General features: G+C 46.0%; 2 protein-coding genes across 4 annotated transcripts in view; both read right to left on the reverse strand.

The window, feature by feature from the left end:
- The window catches only part of LOC138766671 (class I histocompatibility antigen, F10 alpha chain-like), a 52,366-nt gene extending 44,496 nt beyond the window's left edge, over positions 1-7,870 (reverse strand). Inside the window, exon 1 of one of the 2 annotated variants that reach the window (XM_069944291.1) lies at positions 7,729-7,870. In XM_069944291.1, the coding sequence (XP_069800392.1) occupies positions 7,729-7,777 (49 nt within the window). In that variant the 5' untranslated portion in view covers positions 7,778-7,870. Of the gene's footprint in view, positions 1-937; positions 1,093-7,728 lie in introns of those variants that run through there. The other variant, XM_069944290.1, reaches the window with a different exon arrangement.
- Positions 7,871-13,451: 5,581 nt separating this feature from the next.
- LOC138766669 (class I histocompatibility antigen, F10 alpha chain-like) overlaps positions 13,452-16,354 on the reverse strand; it is an 84,780-nt gene continuing 81,877 nt past the window's right edge. For both annotated transcript variants that reach the window (XM_069944287.1, XM_069944286.1), the window contains exons 5-8: positions 16,238-16,336; positions 15,746-15,775; positions 14,136-14,215; positions 13,452-13,942 (exon numbers count right to left, since the gene is read on the reverse strand). In XM_069944287.1, the coding sequence (XP_069800388.1) occupies positions 14,169-14,215; positions 15,746-15,775; positions 16,238-16,336 (176 nt within the window). In that variant the 3' untranslated portion in view covers positions 13,452-13,942; positions 14,136-14,168. The remainder of the gene's footprint in view (positions 13,943-14,135; positions 14,216-15,745; positions 15,776-16,237; positions 16,337-16,354) is intronic.

The raw sequence follows: 16,354 nt of genomic DNA on the forward strand, positions 1-16,354 counted from the left end.
ATTCCCATACACCAGGGGGGTTACACCCCAATACCATCACATGATGGTCCCCCCATTATTCCCATACACCAGGGGGGTTACACCCCAATACCGTCACATGATGGTCACCCCATTATTCCCATACACCAGGGGGGTTACACCCCAATACCGTCACATGATGGTCCCCCCATTATTCCCATACACCAGGGGGGTTACACCCCAATACCGTCACATGATGATCCCCCATTATTCCCATACACCAGGGGTTACACCCTAATACCGTCACATGATGGTCCCCCCATTATTCCCATACACCAGGGGTTACACCCCAATACCGTCACATGATGGTCACCCCATTATTCCCATACACCAGGGGGGTTACACCCCAATACCGTCACATGATGATCCCCCCATTATTCCCATACACCAGGGGTTACACCCCAATACCGTCACATGATGGTGGCCCCATTATTCACATACACCGGGGGAGGTTACAACCCAATACCGTCACATGATGATCCCCCCATTATTCCCATACACCAGGGGTTACACCCCAATACCGTCACATGATGGTCCCCCCATTATTCCCATACACCAGGGGTTACACCCCAATACAGTCACATGATGGTCCCCCCATTATTCCAATACACTAGGGATTACACCCCAATACCGTCACATGATGGTCCCCCCATTATTCCCATACATCGGGGGTTACACCCCAATACCATCACATGATCGCCCTGATCTCGACAGACAGAAGGCGGCACTGAGACCCCAGACATAGTGACATTTCTCCATCACTATGACGGACACTACAGGTGCAGCTTGTCTAGTGGATTTCTGCGTCTTATAGACTACAACACCCTGATACATAAACTACAATGAGCGCACAACCCAGCACATATATACCCCCTAATAACCGTGTAATATATAATACCTGCCCCCCCTCCATACTCACCAGCATACACCGCAGACAGGGGGAGGAGAAGCACAATGAGGGGGAACATCTTCCTCCTCCTCTATCTGATAGATTGGGGGCTCCGAGGGACAAGAACACAAGTGTCACCCGAGACCCAGCAGTAACAGAGGCTCCAGCCAGGGCTTTATATACTGGGGGCGGAGCTCAGCTCTGATTGGACGCCACTTACAGCTTCCTCCAATAGGAAAATGACTCTGCAGCTGGTCAGCAGTTACCGGGCAGAGTGAGGCCGCAGAGGTTAGACGCCGAGAAAGCGAAAGTGAAAGCCGGAGATTTTCTAGAAAGAATGAAGATTTATATAGAGACTTCTGGAATCTCAGGATGTGGAAAAGAGGCGGCAACATAGTGATCAGGGCGGGATAAGACAGAGGCCGGGGGGCTCCTCCTGGGACTGTAGGGGGCGCTAACAATCCACCACCGCTAGGACACAGACAGATAGTATAGTGTTATATACCGCCACCACCAGGACACAGACAGATAGTATAGTGTTATACCGCCACCACCAGGACACAGACAGATAGTATAGTGTTATATACCGCCACCTCCAGGACACAGACAGATAGTATAGTGTTATACCGCCACCGCTAGGACACAGACAGATAGTATAGTGTTATATACCGCCACCACCAGGACACAGACAGATAGTATAGTGTTATACTGCCCCCTCCAGGACACAGACAGATAGTATAGTGTTATATACTGCCCCCTCCAGGACACAGACAGATAGTATAGTGTTATATACCGCCACCACCAGGACACAGACAGATAGTATAGTGTTATATACCGCCACCACCAGGACACAGACAGATAGTATAGTGTTATACCGCCACCACCAGGACACAGACAGATAGTATAGTGTTATATACCGCCAACGCTAGGACACAGACAGATAGTATAGCATTATACCACCACCGCTAGGACACAGACAGATAGTATAGTGTTATATACCGCCACCACCAGGACACAGACAGATAGTATAGTGTTATACCGCCACCACCAGGACACAGACAGACAGTATAGTGTTATATACCGCCACCACCAGGACACAGACAGATAGTATAGTGTTATACCGCCACCTCCAGGACACAGACAGATAGTATAGTGTTATACTGCCACCGCTAGGACACAGACAGATAGTATAGTGTTATACTGCCCCCTCCAGGACACAGACAGATAGTATAGTGTTATATACCGCCCCCTCCAGGACACAGACAGATAGTATAGTGTTATATACTGCCCCCTCCAGGACACAGACAGATAGTATAGTGTTATACTGCCACCGCTAGGACACAGACAGATAGTATAGTGTTATACCGCCCCCTCCAGGACACAGACAGATAGTATAGTGTTATATACTGCCCCCTCCAGGACACAGACAGATAGTATAGTGTTATACCGCCACCGCCAGGACACAGACAGATAGTATAGTGTTATACCGCTACCGCTAGGACACAGACAGATAGTATAGTGTTATACCGCCCCCTCCAGGACACAGACAGATAGTATAGTGTTATATACTGCCCCCTCCAGGACACAGACAGATATAGTGTTATACCGCCACCGCCAGGACACAGACAGATAGTATAGTGTTATACCGCCACCGCTAGGACACAGACAGATAGTATAGTGTTATACTGCCCCCTCCAGGACACAGACAGATAGTATAGTGTTATACTGCCACCGCTAGGACACAGACAGATAGTATAGTGTTATACTGCCCCCTCCAGGACACAGACAGATAGTATAGAGTTATATACCGCCACCACCAGGACACAGACAGATAGTATAGTGTTATACCGCCACCGCCAGGACACAGACAGATAGTATAGTGTTATACTGCCCCCTCCAGGACACAGACAGATAGTATAGTGTTATACCGCCACCGCCAGGACACAGACAGATAGTATAGTGTTATACCGCCACCGCTAGGACACAGACAGATAGTATAGTGTTATACTGCCCCCTCCAGGACACAGACAGATAGTATAGTGTTATACTGCCACCGCTAGGACACAGACAGATAGTATAGTGTTATACTGCCCCCTCCAGGACACAGACAGATAGTATAGTGTTATACTGCCACCGCCAGGACACAGACAGATAGTATAGTGTTATACTGCCCCCTCCAGGACACAGACAGATAGTATAGTGTTATACCGCCACCGCCAGGACACAGACAGATAGTATAGTGTTATACCGCCACCGCCAGGACACAGACAGGAATTACATGATACAAGAAGAGACAAGGGGATTTCCAAGGAACTTCCTGAGTGACTGAGCAGATAGTAGTGTTATACTGCCACCTGCTGGACAGATGAGGGATATGATGTGTATTACAGATGGAACATTGTTATAATGGGAGGAGGGGGGTGATACAGACTGGTACAATGGGAAAGTGGAGCAGTTTCCGGCAGTAACAAATCTCTTCGCTGCTTTCTATTTTAAATCACCCTCTTGTGGTAAATACAGTGGTACCTCGGTTCTCGAACTTAAAGGGAATGTGTCGCAAAGTAAAAAGAAAAAAATTGAAAGTGGGAAAACTGAATTTGTTATTTTTTTGTTAATTTATATGTGTATTTAATTTTTTTTACATGTAAGGAAATATGAAAAATTTCAGCTAATCACCAGGACAGTGCTGCGACCAGTGATTGGCTGAGCGGCTGTCACATCAGACACTGCAGGGAGCGGCCGAAGCCACAGGACATCAGGGAGTGAGGAGAGGTGAGTATAGATTATTGTACATTTTTTACCCATTCATGGATCGACTTTTGCTGCCATTCATAGTTTTCACCTTTATTACATTATAGGGGCCATGAGGTCAGGAATAGGGGCTGTTATATCTCTATACACTGCACCCTACTGGCCGTGTCTGGTATTACAGCTGTGTGATATATAAGTGATGTGAGCTGTAATACTAGACACATCCTATTCACATCCTGTTATATCCCTATACAGTGCGCCCCTACTGGCCGTGTCTGGTATTGCAGCTGTTTGGTATATAAGTGATGTGAGCTGTGATACCAGACACATCCCATTCACCTGCTGTTACGCCTAACGACGCAGCGTCCAGGAGACATAAATGTTTTCACTTTTCTGTCTTTTGCAAAACGTGTGAGCAGCAGAGGAAAACATTAATAAAATACATACATATATATATATATATATATATATATATATATATATGTCTATATATATATATATATATATATATATATATATATATATATATATATATATATATATATCTCACTGCTCATGTTCTATTGTATCCTGCCAAATGCAACTGTAATATCCTGTATAACATGGCCACCAGAAGAGCCCCGGCCTCCATGATAAGTGATCGGTGTTACAGGGGACGATCAGCCACAGAAATGTCTTCTCTCTGCCTATCTCCTAGCTCTCCTGTCCCCATTGTGCCAGCGTTGTGTTACAGCTCCATGGCGCCCCCTGTCTGTGCTCTGTGTACCTGGTGCTGCAGCTGCTGTAGTTCTCTGCCCGGTCACTGGGGGGAGACACTTGGCCTGGTCTGTGACTGCAGCACAATACAACTTATTCCAGGTGACTTCCCTGATATCCCAGGAGAGAAGAGCCCAGCCGGCTCCTCACTATTACACACTGGGGTTGTGTCACCTGGTACAGCTCGGGGCCACTAACCTATGCTGGGGTACAATGCTATAGGAGACATGGTGCCCAGTATCCCCCCATTATTCCCATACACCGGGGGTTACACCCCAATACCGTCACATGATGGTCCCCCCATTATTCCCATACACCAGGGGGGGTTACACCCCAATACCGTCACATGATGATCCCTCCATTATTCCCATACACCAGGGGTTACACCCCAATACCGTCACATGATGGTCACCTCATTATTACCATACAGCGGTGGTTACACCCCAATACCGTCACATGATGATCCCCCCATTATTCCCATACACCGCGGGTTACACCCCAATACCGTCACATGATGATCGCCCATTATTCCTATACACCGGGGGTTACACCCCAATACAGTCACATGATGATCCCCCCATTATTCCCATACACAGCGGGTTACACCCCAATACAGTCACATGATGATCCCCCCATTATTCCCATACACCAGGGGTTACACCCCAATACAGTCACATGATGGTCCCCCCATTATTCCCATACATCGGGGGTTACACCCCAATACCGTCACATGATGATCGCCCATTATTCCCATACACCAGGGGTTACACCCCAATACAGTCACATGATGATCGCCCATTATTCCCATACACCGGGGGTTACACCCCAATACCGTCACATGATGATCCCCCCATTATTCCTATACACCAGGGGGGGTTACACCCCAATACCGTCACATGATGATCGCCCATTATTCCCATACACCGGGGGTTACACCCCAATACCGTCACATGATGATCCCCCCATTATTCCCATACACCAGGGGGAGGTTACACCCCAATACCGTCACATGATGATCGCCCATTATTCCCATACACCGGGGGTTACACCCCAATACCGTCACATGATGGTCCCCCCATTATTCCCATACACCGGGGGTTACACCCCAATACCGTCACATGATGGTCCCCCCATTATTCCCATACACCAGGGGTTACACCCCAATACAGTCACATGATGGTCACCTTATTATTCCCATACACCGGGGGTTACACCCCAATACCGTCACATGATGATCGCCCATTATTCCTATACACCAGGGGGGGTTACACCCCAATACCGTCACATGATGATCCCCCCATTATTACCATACACCAGGGGTTACACCCCAATAGAGTCACATGATGATCCCCCCATTTTTCCCATACACCAGGGGTTACACCCCAATACCGTCACATGATGATCGCCCATTATTCCTATACACCAGGGGGGGTTACACCCCAATACCGTCACATGATGATCCCCCCATTATTCCTATACACCAGGGGGGGTTACACCCCAATACCGTCACATGATGATCGCCCATTATTCCCATACACCGGGGGTTACACCCCAATACCGTCACATGATGGTCACCTCATTATTCCCATACAGCGGGGGTTACACCCCAATACCGTCACATGATGATCCCCCCATTATTCCCATACACCAGGGGGAGGTTACACCCCAATACCGTCACATGATGATCGCCCATTATTCCCATACACCGGGGGTTACACCCCAATACCGTCACATGATGGTCCCCCCATTATTCCCATACACCGGGGGTTACACCCCAATACCGTCACATGATGGTCCCCCCATTATTACCATACACCAGGGGTTACACCCCAATAGAGTCACATGATGATCCCCCCATTTTTCCCATACACCAGGGGTTACACCCCAATACCGTCACATGATGATCGCCCATTATTCCTATACACCAGGGGGGGTTACACCCCAATACCGTCACATGATGATCCCCCCATTATTCCTATACACCAGGGGGGGTTACACCCCAATACCGTCACATGATGATCGCCCATTATTCCCATACACCGGGGGTTACACCCCAATACCGTCACATGATGGTCACCTCATTATTCCCATACAGCGGGGGTTACACCCCAATACCGTCACATGATGATCCCCCCATTATTCCCATACACCAGGGGGAGGTTACACCCCAATACCGTCACATGATGATCGCCCATTATTCCCATACACCGGGGGTTACACCCCAATACCGTCACATGATGGTCCCCCCATTATTCCCATACACCGGGGGTTACACCCCAATACCGTCACATGATGGTCCCCCCATTATTCCCATACACCAGGGGTTACACCCCAATACAGTCACATGATGGTCACCTTATTATTCCCATACACCGGGGGTTACACCCCAATACCGTCACATGATGATCACCCATTATTCCTATACACCAGGGGGGGGTTACACCCCAATACCGTCACATGATGATCCCCCCATTATTACCATACACCAGGGGTTACACCCCAATAGAGTCACATGATGATCCCCCCATTTTTCCCATACACCAGGGGTTACACCCCAATACCGTCACATGATGGTCCCCCCATTATTCCCATACACCAGGGGTTACACCCCAATACAGTCACATGATGATCCCCCCATTATTCCCATACACCAGGGGTTACACCCCAATACAGTCACATGATGGTCCCCCCATTATTCCCATACACCAGGGGTTACACCCCAATACCGTCACATGATGGTCGCCCATTATTCCCATACACCAGGGGTTACACCCCAATACAGTCACATGATGATCGCCCATTATTCCCATACACCAGGGGGGTTACACCCCAATACCGTCACATGATGGTCCCCCCATTATTCCCATACACCAGGGGTTACACCCCAATACCGTCACATGATGATCCCCCCATTATTCCCATACACCGGGGGTTACACCCCAATACCGTCACATGATGATCCCCCCATTATTCCCATACACCAGGGGGAGGTTACACCCCAATACCGTCACATGATGATCCCCCCATTATTCCCATACACCAGGGGGAGGTTACACCCCAATACCGTCACATGATGGTCGCCCCGATCTCCAGCGACAGACAGAAGGCGGCTGGAGCCGGCGCTGAGACCCCAGACATAGTGACATTTCTCCATCACTATGGCGGACACTACAGGTGCAGCTTGTCTAGTGGATTTCTGCGTCTTATAGACTACAACACCCTGATACATAAACTACAATGAGCGCACAACCCAGCACATATATACCCCCTAATAACCGTGTAATATATAATACCTGCCCCCCCTCCATACTCACCAGCATACACCGCAGACAGGTGAACGAGAAGCACAATGAGGGGGAACATCTTCCTCCTCCTCTATCTGATAGATTGGGGGCTCCGAGGGACAAGAACACAAGTGTCACCCGAGACCCAGCAGTAACAGAGGCTCCAGCCAGGGCTTTATATACTGGGGGCGGAGCTCAGCTCTGATTGGACGACACTTACAGCTTCCTCCAATAGGAAAACGACTCTGCAGCTGGTCAGCAGTTACCGGGCAGAGTGAGGCCGCAGAGGTTAGACGCCGAGAAAGAGAAAGTGAAAGCCGGAGATTTTCTAGAAAGAATGAAGATTTATATAGAAACTTCTGGAATCTCAGGATGTGGAAAAGAGGCAGCAACATAGTGATCAGGGCGGAATGAGGCAGAGGCCGGGGGGCTCCTCCTGGGGCTGTAGGGGGCGCTAACAATCCTCCTGGTGATGGGGGGATAAATCCTCTGCCCACAGCTGGGTCCGGCCTTCTCCTCTGGTCTCTTTGGTTTATGAGGGTCAGAATAGCGCAGTCAGCTCTGCTATTCCATCCAGTACAGACACCTGATGGATCATAAAACCTAATCTGTGGTAACAAGCCATGACTGCAGTGTGAACAGAGCCGTACTGACTCCATGATCAATACCTTTAAGAAATCAGAAATAACTGTCTATAAATCATACCTCCCAAGTGTCCTTCTTTTGGAGGGACAGTCCCCACTTTTGACCCATGTCCCTCTGTCCCTCTTTGCCCCTTACATGTCCCTCTTTTTGACCTAGGAATTAGATTTACATTAATTAACTTGTATAATAGACCCAAACCTGCAGATTATCCCATCATGTGATGCAAGTTTGATCCTAAAAAATGCTATAAATTCAAATAAATCATGTGACATTATGGCCGCTGTCACATATCATATCACTCATGCAGTTTATATGGCCCCATACACACATCTGTAGGGGTAAGAGATCCGTTTTGGGGCCATGATCCGTGCCACAAAACAATGATGAAGCCGTTGTGCGTCCGTGTCACCTATACAGACGGGGGACTGTGCAAATGTGGACAGTTACTGAAATCCTTTGTAATCCAGTCCATGGTTGCAGGTCCGCAATTACAGACAGGGTTACTGATGTGCGAATGGGAACTAAGGATGCATCACACATACAGGATCTGCTGCAGATTGATGCAATCACACATACAGGACATATCAGTGTAACTAAATGTATCAATCTGCAGCAGATCCTGTATATGTGATTGCATCAATCTGCAGCAGATCCTGTATATGTGATTGCATCAATCTGCAGCAGATCCTGTATGTGTGATTGCATCAATCTGCAGCAGATCCTGTATGTGTGATTGCATCAATCTGCAGCAGGTCCTGTATATGTGATTGCATCCATCTGCAGCAGATACTGTATATGTGATTGCATCCATCTGCAGCAGATACTGTATATGTGATTGCATCCATCTGCAGCAGATACTGTATATGTGATTGCATCCTTCTGCAGCAGATACTGTATATGTGATTGCATCCATCTGCAGCAGATACTGTATATGTGATTGCATCCATCTGCAGCAGATCATGTATATGTGATTGCATCCATCTGCAGCAGATACTGTATATGTGATTGCATCCATCTGCAGCAGATACTGTATATGTGATTGCATCCATGTGCAGCAGATACTGTATATGTGATTGCATCCATGTGCAGCAGATACTGTATATGTGATTACATCCATCTGCAGCAGATCATGTATATGTGATTGCATCCATCTGCAGCAGATACTGTATATGTGATTGCATCCATCTGCAGCAGATCCTGTATATGTGATTGCATCCATCTGCAGCAGATCATGTATATGTGATTGCATCCATCTGCAGCAGATACTGTATATGTGATTGCATCCATCTGCAGCAGATACTGTATATGTGATTGCATCCTTCTGCAGCAGATACTGTATATGTGATTGCATCCTTCTGCAGCAGATACTGTATATGTGATTGCATCTATCTGCAGCAGATACTATATATGTGATTGCATCCATCTGCAGCAGATACTGTATATGTGATTGCATCCATCTGCAGCAGATACTGTATATGTGATTGCATCCTTCTGCAGCAGATACTGTATATGTGATTGCATCCTTCTGCAGCAGATACTGTATATGTGATTGCATCCATCTGCAGCAGATACTGTATATGTGATTGCATCCATCTGCAGCAGATACTGTATATGTGATTGCATCCATCTGCAGCAGATACTGTATATGTGATTGCATCCTTCAATCAAAAAGGATATAAATGTCTGTAAAGTAGTCCTATAGTCTGTAAATTTTCCTAGAGTCCTCTTTGGTCGTCCAAAAAAGTTGGGAGGTGTGCACTGTATAAATGCAGAGAAATACGAAAAATGTATTATCAATATTATGTACAGACAGGAATTAAGTTGGGGTCCTGGATTATTTTTGTATGCTGTATGTCCTCCCTGTGTTGTTGGGGTTCCCTCAGTCCTCCGGCTTCCTCTCCCTTTATAAACACACTGAGGTTATAGTGTGAGACTCCCGGGAGTAATAATCTGCCCTGTGTGACACCTCTGTACAGCGCTGCGGAATATGTCACCACCATATATACTAATACATAGCAATAATAGTGTAAGGGTCTAGTACAGGACTAGGATTGAGACACTGAAACTCAGGGGTAAGAGACTTAGGGGATAGAGACAGAATTGCAGAGAATTAAAGCTACAACTGTTATTCAAGTATAAACCTCCATGTGAGAGCCGCCAAGTATTGTTATCTTATATGTATATATACTGTAACTGCCAAGCTGTAAGTGCCTCACCTGAGTAATGTGCTCCAGTGTCTGTAAGTTTACTAGTACACGGAACGATAATCGGCCCGATTCGGCCAATTTGCGCTCCGTGTAATAAATACAACTATCAGCCAATGACAAGGATCATTGGCTGATCATTGATATAGGTTAGAACCTATAATTGTCGGGTGCCGACTGCGCATCGCTAAGTGTAATAGCGGTGCGCGGCCGTCGACTGGCGATATACATTACCTATCCAGGCTGCAGGACTCCTCTTCCGGTCTTCTTCTCCCCGGGTCCCGCGCGCTCCAGCTTCAGGGCGGCCTGTCTGAGCTGACCACCATGGCCAGTGATTGGCTGAGCTGCCTGTCAGCTGAGACAGGCCACTCAGAAGCTGGAGCACGTGGAACCCAGGGAGAAGACCGCAAGAGGAGCCCTGCAGCCTGGATAGGTAATGTATAAAGTAAAAACAAGGGCTGCAAGGACTTCGGTAACAATGTCCCTGCAGCCCTTGTCAAACAATAATCAGGCCGTGTAATAGGCCCAGTAAATGAGCGCCGATCTAGCAGATTGGTGCTCGTTTACGGTTATTATCGGGCCCCTAAGTAACAGACTGTGTGTAATTATTGCTGCCCCATCTCCTCAGCAGGGCGGTCACCACCACCACCAGGACACAGACAGGAAGTGATCACCTTAAGAGATCAGAAGAAATGATCCCTGATTCTGTGGAGTAGTAGATCCTTTATTGGCACAATGGCAGCAGGTTTTATGAACTTGTACATTCCTTTCATTAGGCATGATGAAGGGAACGTTCAAGTTCTCGAAATGCGTTTCCATAGTTGCGCTGTGTGATCCGCCACTTTTCATCACTTTGTCCAGTCCTTGATTCACCAAGCTGGTGGAAGCTGGTTCTCTATATTCCGAAAACCACCTTTCTATATGTATGACCACATGTATAGTGTTATACTGCCACCTGCTGGACAGATGAGGGATAGGATTGTGTCATAAACAATATGCAAAGACATAGTAGTTCTCTTGTGAATTGAGGAAAAACACCAAAGTTTCTGAGAAAAAAACACTAAATATATAGTGTATTAATTTATGTGTATCGTTCCCAGGTAGTTCTGATGTTCATTGGAAGAATTCACCAAAGCTTATCTTTTTTGTCATTAAAGTTTTAATATATGGCACAACTCCAGAAAGTATTTTCTTCTTTAAGATTCCATAATTTTTTTTTATTGCATAAGCATATTAAAAATTGAAAGCTGATAAAAACAACATTGTGTGAACTACGGCCGTTGTTTGCACTGACTTCAATGTAACACATTTCACTATGAAAACAATGGCTGCTCTTTTCATAAAAAGTATGTTGTGCCAATGTCTGTAATAATTATGGACATAAAATTAAAATGAATGTGAAGTGACAGACTATTCAATTTAAAAAAAAAACAGCTGTATTTTGGATGTTTTGTTTTAAAAAAAAAGTGAAAAAAAAATGGTGTGTGAACATAACTCTACTATTCCTGTCACTGTCACTGGAAGGGAATAAAAAATAGAATAACATTTCATTCTGCAGAATATTATGAGGTGCTGACAGTGTGATGAAGGTCTGTGTGTTCTAGTGTCGTGTCATACCTTTATTTTTCAGATCGGTGCTGTAGTTTTTCTTCACATCTGTCAAAGAGGGGGAGTGGTGATGTCTTGGTGCTGCACTTCGGCCCGCCTCGCCACTACCTCCTCGCAGCTTGTATTTAATATTCATGGCGCCCGCCCCCCCGGCCTCATGGCGACGTCATCTGTAGCTTCCTGGTTATGTGTACTGCGCACGCTCTTTGCGCATGCGCCGTATTGTGTCAGATTGGTGCAGGCGCTTGAGGGCCAAAGCCCATGCCCTCAATGGCTTCGCTCAGTGCCGCTCCGACGCACTACGGCACATGCCTGAATCAGGCCGTGGGAGCGTGCGCAGTACACATAACCAGGAAGCTAAAGATGACTTCGCAAGGAGGCCGGGGGACGGGCGCCATTAATATTAAATACAAGCTGCGAGGAGGTAGTGGCGAGGCGGGCCGAAGTGCGGCACCAAGACATCACCACTCCCCCTCTTTGACAGTTGTGAAGAAAAACTACAGCACCGATCTGAAAAATAAAGGTATGACACGGCACTAGAACACACAGACCTTCATCACACTTTCAGCACCTCAGAACAAGAACAGGTGCTGACAGGTTCCCTTTAAAAGTTCTCTTCCCCATAAGGGTATGTTCACACTGGAACATACCCACACTCCGAGCTGAACACTGTGAGACACGTGGGGTCAGATTCACCAATGACCCAGAATTCACAACTGAATCTGCACTGAATATCTGGGTGGGTACTGTGCTCCAGACATTATACAATTAGACAATGTGCCAAATGTATTATTGATAAGCACCATTGTTTCTGGTGCAAATTATTGGTGTAAAGTAAAACAACCAAGTGGCGGCATAAGGGCCTGTGCACACTACGGAATTCCCTCGGATAAATTCCAGCAGATTCCGTCCATCGCCCCTGCCATCCCTCGCACTCTGTTTGAAGTTCCGTTGGTCCCATAAGCTCCATTCTATGCTCAGGCAGAGTCTGCCGTCCTCCCAAAGAATTGACATGTCAATTCTTTTGCCGGACAGCGGAATCTGCCTGTGCATAGAATGGAGCTTATGGGACCAACGGAACTTCAAGCGGGATTGCGCATGGAATCTGCTGGAAGTTATCCATGCTTAGTGTGCACAGTACACGTCAATTCTTAGAGCGGAGAGTGGCGGAATGACATACTGAGGCAGACGGGAATTCCGCCTGTTTTATGGCCTTAAAGAGGGAGAAAAGTTTCTAATAAGTCTAGGAAGAGGCACCACACAGCATGCGTCACTGATAAATATAGTGCAGCTTCCGACTGTCTCTTGGATTTATTAAGATTCATCAGGTTCATCTATGGCCATCTTAAATAATCCCCTGCCAGCGTACAGGCACACTGGACTTATGTGGAGACACACTTCTCTTCATAAACCTCAGTACAGCAGAGCCACCCATATCCAAATCACGGAATAAAGAAATCAAACACCATACAAATAATAACTTCATAGTGTGCAAGCCAAGCCCTGCGGTGGTGATATTTTTGGTGTCGGTGGCGTCACATGTCAGAGGTTGAAGTGCTCTTTGTGTCTGGATTTCTGGATATTGTCGATGTCTCGAGGCCATGAGTTCCACCAATGCGATCTTCTGTCTCCGTGACCATCCAGACATAATACATTGGAAGCAGAATGTAACGCTCAACCACGTGTAATAGTGCACTCTTACAATAAAAATATATTGCTAAAGCGTCTAACAGCTGGAAAACACGTTGTCCTCTCTCCGAGCTTGTATGAATCATATTCTGCGCAGTCTATAATATAAAAGAGGAAATATATAAGTACATATGGTCCAGCTTCTAAAGCTTTCATCCTGCTGTAAATAATATTTGTAATGTATTAAAATTGGTGTAAGCCCCCTCCCCCCCCCCTCATCTTCATCCACCTCCCCATTATATGATTCATCACAGAAGGCGTCTACTAATCCCTGATCGCAGGATTCCTTACCTGGCGGCAGCTTTTATATATATGATGTTACCATTAGGCTTTGGCTGCGATACTGGACTGGTCAGATGATGTGTCTGAGGCTGTGAAAACAGGAAATTATTGGATAAATATCACATTTGAAATATAGTTGAAGGAATTGTGTCATAAAGCAGAGAGATGGAGATATATATATATATATATATATACAGTATATATGTGCTGTTTTTAGTAAATTAGCTGGCATCCCTGGGCTATGTTCACACACAGTATTTCCATCAGTCTTTAGGTCCATTCTTACTCAACCTAAATAGGGATCTTCCCATTATAATTTTACCCTGTTAGTTCCACTCCTGATTTTGGTTGAAGAAAGAGTGATGGAAATACTATGTGTGAACACAGCCCTGTACTGTTTTACTCCCCCATGGGTTTAATCACTCCTTAGTTTTCTCTTTGATCTGTAACCCTGTAGTTGCCAGGCAACAGTGCAGACACTTTCCCACAACCCCCTTTGCTTGCAGGCTAAGTGGAGACCGACTGCCGGTACTTCTTGGTAATATGGTGCGCCGACATCCTGCAGCTATTGGACGTTGTATGTGGGCTTGGTGTCACCCATACCTGATGCTCACCCCATCCTCATCCCAACCTCTCAGAGTGTATACTTCCAAGATGCTCTGGGGAGCAGAACAGGTAGGACCTTTCCAAATCCCCAGACAACTATTTTAATCTTTAATTTAATAACCAGATTTTATTTAATTTTTGTCTGAATTTTTGGATGTTTTGATCAGGACATGTTGAAATGAAATATACAATTGCACGAATCCCTGCCTGATGTGTTTTGCAGAAAGCTATTACATTTTCTCATTCTAAATATTGTATACTACATTTAAACATCCCCAAAAGGACAAAATCACAAAATATACAAAAATGACAAAAAAGAAAGAAAGAAATATAACACCGAATAATCTCTCGTCCACCGTAAACATTTCTTATGTTCCAGACCAGACACCCTCCGCTCTGCCGATTAGGGGGCTCCTGAAATGCTTGTGTCTCCCATTGATTTCAATGGGGATTGTTACTCAAATCAAGCACTCAAACATGAAATAATGCTCGACTCAAGCAACGACAACTTAAGAATGTCACTGCTCATACAGAGATCCCAGTCCTGTCCTCCCCTCATATAGGCTATGTTCACACATGGTTTAACTACGGACAACGGACGCTGTTAAACAGCCGGCCGCCGGGCTGCACTCAGCCCGTTCCTCAGCCCCATACCTCCATATCGGCTGCAGGAACATTCTTTTTTCCCAAGTGACTTGTGGGCACCGGCGGCTGTGCCCGCAAATCAATTAGCCATTCACTCCAATGCAATGTGCGGCCGCCGCTGCACATTGCGTTGTGTGAACAGCTGATGTTGTGTGAACAGCGTCCGGAAATAATGTACAGGCACATTATTCTAACGCCCGTTCTAAAGATGCCGCCCCTGCAGTAAAGAACGGACGCTGAGGCAATTGCAATCAGCATCCGTTCTTTACAAGAAAATGACGTTGTGTGAACATAGCCATACAGTCACATAATGTCCTCCCTGTTCTCTCCTTCAGTAACATGGACAGCCGTATATGAGGAATACTCACTGCCGGTCGTCTTGTAGCCGTCTTTCTTTTCTAGAAATAGAAGATAATATAAAATTAGTAGATATAATATCCCAGTCCATCCGCCCTTTGTTATAACAGTGAAATTAGACAGGCTGGCTATCACACGCCACAAAGATACTTACATTTGCCTGTTTTTCCTGCTTTTGAAACATTAAAGGGGTACTCCAGCAAAAAACCTCTTTCAAATCATTTGGTGTCAGAAAGTGCCAGAGATTTGGAATTTACTTCTATTAAAAATCTTAAGTCTTACATTACTTATCAGCTGCTGTATGTCATAGACATAGAGATATATATGTAGGACATACAGCAGCTGATAAGTACCAGAAGACTTAAGATTTTTTAATAGAAGTAAATTACAAATTTCTGGAACTCTCTGGACACCAGATGATTTGAAAGAAAGAAAAAATTTGCTGGACAACTCCTTTAACATCAACAATTACTCGCTGTCTAATATATCTCATTGACACTTACTTCTATATAGGAAATATCCTCCAACTCCGGCAACAAGAAGAGCGATGACCACCACAGCTACGGCCACAGGGATCACCCAGGAACTCGGCTTTGTTGGTTCTGGTTAGAAAACATAAC

This window comes from Dendropsophus ebraccatus, chromosome 10 (genome assembly GCF_027789765.1).
Source record: "Dendropsophus ebraccatus isolate aDenEbr1 chromosome 10, aDenEbr1.pat, whole genome shotgun sequence".
In the NCBI taxonomy this organism is placed as follows: domain Eukaryota; kingdom Metazoa; phylum Chordata; class Amphibia; order Anura; family Hylidae; genus Dendropsophus; species Dendropsophus ebraccatus.